This window comes from Panthera pardus, unplaced genomic scaffold (genome assembly GCF_024362965.1).
Source record: "Panthera pardus isolate Hobbes unplaced genomic scaffold, ASM2436296v1 HiC_scaffold_10, whole genome shotgun sequence".
Classification (NCBI taxonomy): domain Eukaryota; kingdom Metazoa; phylum Chordata; class Mammalia; order Carnivora; family Felidae; genus Panthera; species Panthera pardus.
Genome location: NW_026526655.1, coordinates 66,333,910 through 66,345,808, shown reverse-complemented (window position 1 = coordinate 66,345,808; position 11,899 = coordinate 66,333,910). Strand labels below are relative to the sequence as shown.

The 11,899-nt window shown below is 35.2% G+C and overlaps 1 protein-coding gene across 5 annotated transcripts in view; it reads right to left on the bottom strand.

Moving 5' to 3' along the window:
* Window positions 1-3,061: 3,061 nt before the first annotated feature.
* The window catches only part of LOC109272337 (sodium channel protein type 1 subunit alpha), a 148,373-nt gene continuing 139,535 nt past the window's right edge, over window positions 3,062-11,899 (bottom strand). For all 5 annotated transcript variants that reach the window (XM_053908040.1, XM_053908038.1, XM_053908048.1 and 2 more), the window contains exons 25-27: window positions 10,274-10,378; window positions 8,436-8,706; window positions 3,062-6,344 (exon numbers count right to left, since the gene is read on the bottom strand). In XM_053908040.1, the coding sequence (XP_053764015.1) occupies window positions 5,167-6,344; window positions 8,436-8,706; window positions 10,274-10,378 (1,554 nt within the window). In that variant the 3' untranslated portion in view covers window positions 3,062-5,166. The remainder of the gene's footprint in view (window positions 6,345-8,435; window positions 8,707-10,273; window positions 10,379-11,899) is intronic.

The window sequence follows — 11,899 nt, the reverse complement described above, 5'->3', positions numbered from 1 at the left end:
CACAAATTTATGAGGTCAGGTAATATTTGTCTACCCCAATGGTTCCTATATTTTTGAATTCATGTACCAGTAAAGTAAAAATGAGAGGACCAACACAAAGTTGCCAATTTTTAATCTGAGCAAATAAAATACTAAAACAAATAACCTACTATCATTTATTCTCACCGTAATTTCTAAAAAAAAAGCATTTTAACATAAAGATTTTAGTCTTCAAAAAAAGTATGAGACACAAATTTACAATTAAATTTTTAAATTGAATACATTAAATTTTATAAATATTTATAACACTATTGTTAATTTTCTGGCTTAAGTGTAGGCATATGAAAACCTTGTCATGGGGGTGCTGGTCTGTGGAACTGTGTTTGGGTTATTGGTTTATACTTAGAATGTCTGGGCCCCAGCTCAGAAAGCCAATAAACTACCTTCTTGTATGATATGGATAGAATTACCAGCATTTAGATTACAAAGCTTCAATTATGTCTGTCTAGTTTCAAACAGATGTCTTAACCACTATGTCACATCTTTATTTTAAAGTTGTCTTTTTTTTTTTAGCAATGTAAGGATTATCATAAAAGTCAAAGAATGTAATAATTTAAGTAATTTTAGAAATATGACTTCCAGGAAAAAAAGAATTGTAGTTAAAATAAAGCATTCTTTGAAATAATTGGAGATAGTATATCTAATTTTGAGGGTAGAAAATAGGGTTAACACACATACATACACACTTAAATAACACATAACACAACAGGAACAAAAAACTCTTCCCTTCCCCAAAGATATACCACATCTATTACTATATCTTTTAAATATACACACATACACATAATACATTTTCCTTTGAACACATTTTCTTTTGAGAGTGAATTGCAGACATCATCCCATTCACCCCTAAAAAGTATGCATTTTCCAAGAAGAAAGATATTACCTACAGTTGTAATAGCTGCATTAGACTTAATACAGTTAGAAAAATCAATTTTCATAATACTAATATTGAATCAACAGTCCATATTCAAACTTAGTTTTCTCAACAATATCTGTAATTGATGTTATTTTGCCAGTCTAGTGTCCAATCCAGAATCATTAGTTTTCATAGCTCTTCAACCTCAGGCAGTTTCTGACCTTCCTTTGTTTTTCATGAAATTAACATTATTTTATAGAATGTCCTCAATCTGATTTTCCTTATGGTTAAGTTCGTGTAATGCAGCTTTGACTGGATACCAAGAAATCATGTGTCTTTTTCAGTGTAGTTGGCAGTATAATTGATATCTTTGAAGGTAGTACCTGCTAGATTTTTCCACTATAAACTCTCCTTAAAATTTTTTTAATTAATGTGAAAGAGATACTTTGAGACAATGTAAGTTTATTATTCCTCATCAAACTTTCGTTCATGAGTTTAGCATTCATTATTTTTGCATGAATCAATTGTCCTTCTCAAGGTTGCCAAATGGTGATTTTCTAACTGTAGTATTTCTTCTACACTTGTTAGTTAAAATTCACAATAAGGAAGAGGTTTTTGCTTTTGTCCATTTATTTATATCAGTATATACTTATGAATTCTTATTTTATTAAATAGGTTGTAATCTACTACTATCGTTATCTTTTCTGATTCTCAAATCCCCCCAGTTTTGACCAATGGGAACTTCTTTCAAGCCACTGTCTTTGTCCCACTGATGTGATTCAACATTCCTTGAGCATTATATTACTTTTTGGCACCACAAGTATTATGTAAAATAATACCAACATGACTATGGTAATTTATGATTCTGTTTCACTAGTTCTTTTTGTATTTGGAAAAGTACCAGTAACTACTGGTGTGGATGTGGAGTATAAAAAAATCTGTAGAGATTTTCCTATAATCCTTATTTATGTTGGTTGGAAATGGGAAGTACTTTTCAGCCACTAAAAAATCGGTATTTATTGTCATGTTGTTTTAAAATGATGTTATGAGTGTAGAAGGATAAGAAAAGTAGTGCATGACTGCTCCTTTTCCCATCAAGGCCATGTTCCCCCTTCTAGCTTCATAACTGAGATTGTACTACCTGATGACAGGTGAGGGCTTCTCTTTCCTCATAAATTTAGCTAAGGTTTTTAGACTGTCAATCTTACTGTCCAGACCACTGTAGTAACCTTTCTATGATTTCTATGAATTGAATTCTTTGGTTGACTTCAGTGGAGTTTCTTCCAGTTCCTGGTCTTTTATGTATAGCCAGTTAGATTGAGTCTCCAAGCTGACCTAAAGCAGATCTTTGCCTTTTGACCCATTTCACAAGCTATTTAATTACTGTGTCGACAGGACAGGAGTTAGGTGAAACAGAGAATGTTGTCATGAAGGGGCCATTTGAAAAGGCATCAGCAAGATTAGGGGAGAGCTACAAGGAATAGAGAAGTCCAGCCACAGGTCTAAGAGAACAAGTAGGGGAGTGAAGACCAGAACCCCAAGTAGCTTTTGTTGTAGGATGGGATTGTCTGACCAAAAGTATAACTTTATGTTGATAAATGCACCACTGCCAACCCAGAGCAACTCAGCGAAGAAGGAACTGGGGAATAAATACCCAAGTTAGCTCTCTCCCACTGGTGCTTTCCTTGATGGTACTTTCCTGCTGGGACTTTCCATTAGCCACACCAGTTGGGAGCCAAAGGGTAAGAGAGCAATGTAGAAAATCACCCTTCCACAGAGCAAGAGGAGAAGCCTGGAGAGTGGTTCTAGAGGAGCAAACAAAATATCCTACTCACACATAGCAACTTTTAATTTTTTAAATACAGATTTGAGGGCTTCTTTTCGTATCTCAAGAGGCCATCTACCATGGCTCTGGCTCCATACTTTTTTTCCAGTGAAAGCTACCAGTTTATGCTCTGACATGAGTTCCTTCTAGCAGAAGTCACTTCCTACTGCTTGTAGCCCTTGGGAGGTCATTCCTCCCAGTCCCATTTCTACCCCAGGGTTTCTGTCAGCTCAGGTAGACTATGTGTTTGTGTCTTTCCCTTTCTCCCCCAATTTGTAGAATAAAATATCTTCATTTTCTTATAAAATGCTGTTAACAAAAAGTAACTAGGCAAACAATAAAATAAAAAATGTAACCTTTATTAGTTTTGCACATTTTTAATGTTGGTTAGCATCATTTAGGGTAATAGTAGCATTTTCCAGCATGCAGTTCACGAATACAGTTTATCTAAGTAATTTTAAGAAAAAGAGGAGCCTATGGTTTGCTTCTGTAAGAAACACAAAATATCCTGATGTAATTGACTATATAAGTTCACTACTCTCTGTTCTTGTGGAAAAAAATATGTGAAACCTGCATTATATTTAGAGCAATCTAGAGCAGGATGACTCCAAAGAAATGAAAACATAAACAGAAATTAGAAAAAAAAAGGACAAAAATGAAAAATAAGCACTACCTTCAATCAGTTTGTGCAGGCACTACCAAAAATATAACTAAAATGTTATACCCTTTTCCAATTGCAGAGCATAATTTGGACGTGGCTTGTGAACCTATTTTGCCCCTTAAAATTATGAAATAATCTAAAATTAGCAAATTTAATAAAAAAGCAGAAGTCTACAACTACCCAGTCTTGTTTTCATTTCTTGTTTAGCAAATGTCTTCCATGAAAAAGTACTATGGACAGAAAGTAAGAAAAGTGATTGTGATATCAACCCGAAGATAATTTCCTCTTCATATTTATGTACATAATGCTGAAAAATAAAATAAAATGACTTTTTACAGTATTTATATTTGCTTATAAAATTCTAAACACATTTTTAACAGGTTAAGCAGTGTGTGTTTGTTTTTTAAACATGTCTGTACAGTCTGGCTATACATCATATGTTATCCACTTAAAATTTAAAAATAACCAAAGAGCTGTTAAAGTGCTGCAAACTATTGCTTAATGACTTAAAGAAATGAGATCTGTTGAACAATTTCCTTGACTTTACCACTGACATATGGTTTCTCATAAATGAGATTCTGAGCAGTGGGAGAAACCAGATACAGCAGCATGGTAATATAAACATGCATTGATAGCATCCAAACTATCTATAATGGTACAGAATACATTATATTACCTGTGTAAAGCTTGCACTCTACATTTCTTGTGGTACATATTTGATGCAATAAATACTGTGCTTAGGTCATTATTTGTTTGCCCAAACGTGCACCACAGGGTAAAATGACTATTTACATAATAAATAGCATTTCATTAACATATACAGTTGTCAACCTGCTGAGCTGAAGATGGCTAAACGAAGTGCAGGATTAAGCAGAAATTTATAAAGGGTTCTTTTGGTCAATTCAGTCTTCGGGGAGAAGCAATGCTCATTTTTCAGTTTTTTTTTTTTTTTTAAATACGATAAACAGAAACACAACATTTATGACTCCAGACATTTGAATGAAGTTTGCACCTGCTAAGATTTAATGGCCTACCCCCTCCCCCCGCCCAAAATGATCCACTTGGTCTGGTGGCTGGATTTGATGAAACAAGATCAACAAAGCACCTCCAGTTATCACCCAATTACCCCTCCCAGGAAGATGGATGGAATTTAAGAACTCATGGTTTTCCTTGTGACTTTTTTTTTTTCATGCATGATCTCTAAGTGCAGCATGCCCTCATGCAAACCACACCTTTGTGCAGATGGGAGGCCGTGTGATTGTGATAACCCCCGGTGGCATACCTGTTGAAGAGACCCTTTGTCTATTTCACAACAGAAACCCCATTTACAAAAATAGTCACATATAATAAACAACATATGGATTAAAAAAAAGATGAATCCCCTAACAGATTTTGTAAAAATGTGACAAATGTGGCAGTTGAAATGCAAAGAGTGGATACAATTACTACACTAAAGTGTTTCATGTTAAACAACCCCCAAATTATAGGTTTGCACCCCTTTGAACTGGTCCCTACAGTCTGAGTAGCCATTTTGTCTCTTGTCTTCAGCAGTGTCAGCTGGTAGTGAGAGCAGTAACCTCCTGTCAAGGTCGTCTCCCCTTTACACAGAGTCACAGTTTTCTGACAAGGGGTCACTGTCTTATAGTAGGCACTGACCTTAAGTAGATTTGTGTAAAAACAGTCAGTTTGGCATTGACCTCCTAAAGGAGTCCTGTTGACAAAAATACATCACCTTCACAGGCTGTAAACAATTGTCACCCAATTATTCTTATTTATTTTCATTTACTTCCCTTTGGCTTTTTCATCTTTGCCTTCTTGCTCATGTTTTTCCACGATTGGCTTTGTTACCCGATCGTAGGAAGGTGGACAAGCTGCTGTGGACATGGTCAGATCAGTTTTCTCTGTAATAGAGTTTTCATTTATTCTGTCAATTATCATGTCTTCTTTTACAAGAAGGTTAGCCCCACCTTTGATTTTATTTTTATTATAGGTAAATGAAGCTTGTTTTACAGTTCGCTTTAAAAGGTGGCGCCTGTAAGCACGCTGAATAATTACAGCAGACACCTCCTCTTGTTTCCTTTTTAAAGTCGTAGTTATTGGCTGATAAGAGACTTTTGATGGATTAGAAGCCATGAATCGCTCCTCCATCTGTATTCGAAGGGCATCCATCTCTCCACTCTCTCCCAGAACCCGCTTTGTAAAAGCAAATAAGATGTCAAGACAGTGGATCCGGTCCCCACTGACCATGGGCAGGTCCATGGCAATGAGCTGGAGTTTGTTCGGTTGCGGCAAATTGAGAGGGGGTTCAAGAGCAGCTGCAAACTGAGATAGTTTTTCAAATTCCATGAACTGGGTGGCATCAGGATCAAACTTCTCCCAAACCTCATAGAACATCTCAAAGTCATCCTCACTCAGGGGCTCTGCACTTTCCTCAGTAGCGACACTGAAGTTCTCCAGGATGACAGCGATGTACATGTTCACCACAACTAGAAATGATATGATGATGTAACTGACAAAAAAGAAAATCCCAACAGATGGGTTCCCACAGTCTCCCTTAACAGAGCTTCCAGGGTTAACTTTATTAGGATCACAGTCAGGTGGTTTACTGTTGAGAATAGGTGCTAGCAATCCATCCCAGCCAGCAGAGGTGGTAATTTGGAACAGGCAGATCATGCTGTTGCCAAAGGTCTCAAAGTTGAACATGTCATCAATTCCAACTTCCCTCTTAACATAGGCAAAGTTGGACATTCCAAAGATGGCGTAGATGAACATGACCAGGAAGAGCAGGAGGCCGATGTTAAACAAGGCGGGAAGGGACATCATCAGAGCAAAGAGCAGCGTGCGGATCCCCTTCGCCCCTTTGATCAGACGCAAGATTCGACCAATCCTGGCGAGACGGATCACTCGGAACAGGGTAGGGGACACGAAGTATTTTTCTATCAGCTCGGCCAGAAACATGCCTGTGGATAAAAAGTGAGAATACCAACCATTGAAGTTATCCACTAAGATAATAATCAAAATTTTGTTAAGGCTCTAAGGTCAAGTTCAGAATCCTGAAATTCAGTTGCATAATCTTAAATTTGACATACATATAATATACATGTAACTGTATATAATATTATTAATGAACTTTAATTTTGACATTCAGTATTAAATTCAACTCAATATTTGTTATAGACTCAATTGTGTCCTTCCTCCTCACTACCCCCCATTCACGTTTTAAAACTCTAACTCTCCAATGCATAGTATTTGGAGAAAGTTTGGAGGGGATAATTACGTTTAGATGAGGTCATAGGGTGGGGCTCTCATGATAGGATTAGTACCCTTGTAAGAAGAAACACTAGAGAACTATCTCCTCTCTCTCTGCCGTATGAGGACATACAAGAAGGCAGTCATCCACCAGCCAGGAAGAGAGCCCTCACCAGAAACCCACTACGCTGGCAGCTTGTTCTTGGACTTCTATCCTCTAGAACTATGAGAAAATAAATTTCTGTTGGTTAAGCCACTCAGTGTGTGGTAAATTGTTATGGCAGTCCAAGTTAAGACAATGTTCAGAAATAATTTTACGGTACTTTTGTCTTTGAGGGATGTCTAAAGACTATCTTTAGCTTACATAAAATCTCAAGACTAAATATATAAAAAATAAGTTAAAAATTACCAAGTCTGTCTGAACAGCAGTGGCCAAGGATATAAGTACATATTTATATGAATACAATTATTTTTTTTTCTGAAATTGCCTATTCAGTCCTTACCCATCTGAAAGTAACTACCATTTTTAATACTATTTTCATTTCTCCATGAACTTGGTACTTGCCTGAGCTTCCACTATAATATTTTTACATATTATATATATGTGCTGCTACATTTCTAAAAGGATCCAAGCTGGTGCCCTTTCTGGTCTCCTGCGTCTAACGTTGGTCTCTCAGACACTTCTTTTAAGATTTTTTCTCTATTTGCTTTTTAGATAATGAAGTAACAATTGAACTAATTTCCTGATTGGTTCAGAAAACCAAGGTCTTTCAAGTTACACTGTCTCATTCTAGAAAAGTATTAGTCTAAGTGTGTGTGGTGTGTGAGAGAGGGAGAGAAAAAGGATGATAAAGAGAGAGTGAGATAGAGAGAGGTGAATATAACCTTAGTACCCTATCCACAACTGATTGCATCATAGGTTACTGTAGAAATCAAAGGATACCTGCAATATACGAGTTGGATATAAAACCAACTCCTTAAGAGGAGGTAATGGCATGAAAATCTACCCATCAGAGGTGCCCCATATTGAATGGTAAAATGTTGACCCAATCATATTATCTGGTTTAGGAAAGAATGAATACTTTAGGCCCACAGATACACTTCTCCACTTCCCTGGAGCTAGAGTTGTATCTTTAATGAGATGAGCTGCTACTGATGTGATGTGTTGTACATTCCAGACTTTTAAGTATATAATGATAAAATGATGTCCCATACCACCTCGCATCCCCTTGTGCATCATTAGTATAACTCCATTTCAAGGTTATCTAGAAAATCTCTACCTGATACCCTTAAAGAAACTTCCATCTGTATTTGCTAACATTCTGTTCTTATCTTTATTTTTTTTTCACTCTATGCCTTTCTTTATCTTCACACCAGCTTCCACTCCTGTCTACATGCTGATGACTCTATGTCTATATCTCCAATGCAGTGTCTTTCCTTAGGACCAGACTAAATTTTTAGTTCTCTTCTCAACAGAATCATCTAGATATTATATAGGCTATTTAATCTAAACATGTCAAAAAACATTTTTGATCTTAGTTAATAGCACATTCCTAGTTCAAATTAATGGGAATATACTAGATCCACAAATAATATACCTAATCTACAACGGTGAACATAGGATACAATATTGTACATATAGCAGGAGCCTCATTTTGTAAGAAAAACAAGCACACCTGGATGAAACATAGAAAATTTCAGAGTAGTGATTTCTGAGTGGTGGGATGACCTCTAATGTAAAGCAAATGTTACAACTTTTACTTTTATTGAACAGAATTGAAGAAATGTTAAATACTTCTTACCTACAATGGAGAGAATGACAACCACAAAATCAAAAATATTCCAGCCTATGGTAAAATAATAATGGCGGAGGGAGATGAGCTTCAGCACACACTCTCCAGTGAACAGCACAATGAACACCAGGTTGATGCGTGACAGAATGTTTGTCACATATTCACTCTGGTCATCTGTTTCTACCATCATTGTGACCATGTTGAGACAGATAAGAATCATGATGCTGATGTCAAAGACTTGTCTAGTTACAAAGTCAAAGACCATTCCTTGAAATTTGTTCTGTAGGGAAACAGGAAAGCTTTTTAGCAACCGAGGAGTTTTCCTGTACATATTAGCATCTGCCTAAGTACTTTCTGCATTGGTTAACTTTCTAATATTATACATAGTAACCACTGACTCTGAATGGTGTAAAAGATGGCTTGTAACACATTAATTTTAAAAATTTAATAACCTAAACTTCTATTTACCAATGGGTATTCCACAGAATAATGATCCCTGTCAAAAGGGTACCTCTGATAAGAAACATTGCATACTATACTCTTCACCCAGAGGCACAAATGTATATTAACATATTAAGATTATGAGAAATAGAGAAACCTGCTAATTTTATTTTACTAGAATATCCTATGATCAGTTGGACCATGCAGGCATCTCAAAATATAGTATCTAGCAACATTCCATTTGTCTTATTCTCAAAGAATTGCTAAAGAGAACTTGGGATTTCCAGGACACATCTATAACATTATGCATTTAAAACCTATGAATGGTGATATTGATGTTCTTCCACCAAAAGTCTTTGTTGACTGTCAGACATAGAATGCTGACCCTACACAGGAATAATCAGACCATAATGACCTTCTTTATACTTTGATGTCAAAAATTAATGTCCCCATTACTGATCTGTCATTCTGCCCCTCATTTCTGCCACTGTTAGTCACTGCAGGCCATTGTCAGGCTCATTTCCTTAGGCTGCTGAGGAATTCTGAGGATATCTTCTATCTTACATTTTTTCTACACATAGTTGACCCATTTCTACTTCCAGGGTTAAGGTTTAGTAGAGAACAGTATGTATTTCTCATCATTTTCAAGAAGGCAACTGTTGGATGGCACAGTATGAATGTTCACTAGTATTTTGTTCCCTAATGTGCCTCAGGAATTATTTTAACTTCACAAATCATCATCACAAAAATCAATACAGTGTAGGATAAGGCTTCTCCATTTCACAGGAGTTGTTTGGTTGGTTTATCATGGAAGCATGAGGATTGTTAGTTATCATCATGAATTGTATTTATTGCCCCTGATGGCTGAAGACATTAGTAACTTCTAACTATATAGCCATCTACACGAACAGCAGATACCAGAATTCTTTTTTTCTCCACTCAATACATCTAACGGACAATACAAGGGAAGTAAGATGTTATTTCACTCAGCACTTCATCACTTTGTTAACCTAGCAGAAAATTGCATGCTTTTTAATCCCATCCAAATTTTATCCCTCTTCTTAAGATGACTCAGCAACTACTTTTGAGTTCTGAACAGCTTTTTCTTGCGCATAACACATTATTTATGTGCCTTCGCCATTTAGGTTGGATTCTAGTTGTGTAATTAGAAGTCCCCTGAAAACAAGGATGCATTTTTCTGCTTCTTCTTTTTCTTTCTGGTCTCTCTTTTTTTTTTTTTTTTAAGTAATTTTTACCATTACCATAAAAGGTATGAATTAATGATATTCTAAAAATGGAAGAAATCTTTGCCGCTGGAAATGTTAGCTACTATCTCTTCTGTAAGAAAACACATGCAATTTTTTGTCTTTGTTTATTTTTTTCCCGTATCATTTGGTATTTCTTACTCCTGGTCGAGGTATAGGCTTTTGTGGCTTTTTTGATCCCAATTTTTTCATTGCATTATAGTATTTCTTCTGTTCTTCTGTCATAAAGATATCTTGACCTCCAAAGTATAGAAAAGAAAAATAAAAACTGGTGAAAACTGTGCCCCTTTGCACATAATTTTTCAATGTTAAACTTAAAACAGGAAAAGGATGGTTAAAAAAGGAAACGGATAAAATAATTAAGCCTAGAATTTTAAATTTGAAAAATACAAATTGCATTTTTTAGGTGCTACAGTATTATTTAATTCTCACAGTAATCCAACATTGACTTTATTACTTTCAGTATTATTTTATGGCAGAATGAAAGCAAGCAACTGAGAGGCTAAGTATTTTACCCAACACCATATAATAAGTGAGTGGTAAAATGCGATTTGCTGAAACATGAAATAATAAGTTTCTAATGCTAGACAGACTGCTTTTCAGAACTTAAAGACAATCATTTTCTTATTCCAGTGCAGCAATGCATTAGAGTATGTATATTGTAGGATGGGTTAAAGTTATTATAATCCACCTTCACTCAGCCAAGAATTGGAACAAAAGGATAAAAAGGAAACTGGCCAAGTTGGTAGAAGTGTTAGGAATCAGAGATCATTAGTATGGCAAGGATGTGACAGGCCAGGAGGATTGCAACCCAGGCTAATAAGTGATATAAAGACCTGACATTGATCATAGAATATATTAATAATAAAAAGGGGTGGGGACAGGAATTTTCTATAGTGAAAACATCTCATACAATGGAAGCACTAATACAATAACAAAATATACTGAACAAATAAGATGAAGGAATGATCAACAAGGAAGAAATATAAATGACAAAAAGCACCGAAAACATGTTCAAATCTACTAGTAATAATAGACATAAAAATTAAAATTAAAAGCAATTTTCATTTATCAAATGTCAAGTATTAAAAACAGAATGTTTGATGCCAGTGAAGCAGCAGTGACCTGAGCACATCCATACACTATTATTGAGACTGTGAGCGAGCATATTGTTTGGAGGAAGCAAAATACTTTGGAAATTTGTCTTAAGAAAATAATTAAATACTAATTTTTATTTTTTATTTTTTGGCACAAAGACTTTTGACTAGGTACTCTTTAAATCATTAAAGATTAGAAACAACATAAATCATCCATTTTTGGGGAAATAGTTAAGTAAATTATGATAATCTACGTACAAAGACTTAACAAAATGGCAAAATACTTATGTTAACTCAAAAAGAGAATTTATAACTATAGATAAAATAATTTTGATAACAAGAATATGTTTGAAAAGTGTGAACAGAAAAACATAAAGTGTGAATAGTGATTACTCCCAAGTAATGGTATTTCTTTACTTTTCATACTTTCTATAATGTGCATATATAATCAGGATGATAAAATGGGCTTTATAAATGATAATAAGATAAAGAGCTGTTCAATTCAACACTGGGACTAATATTTTATAATTAAATATCAAGGAGAAGGAAATAGAAATTATAAAAAGATCCAATGAAGGAAAAAATGTGAAAAGAAACACTAGGAGATGCTTATGCAAACCTTTTGCCTAATTTATTGCAAACATTCTAAGGGTTTTCACTGGAAAGAATA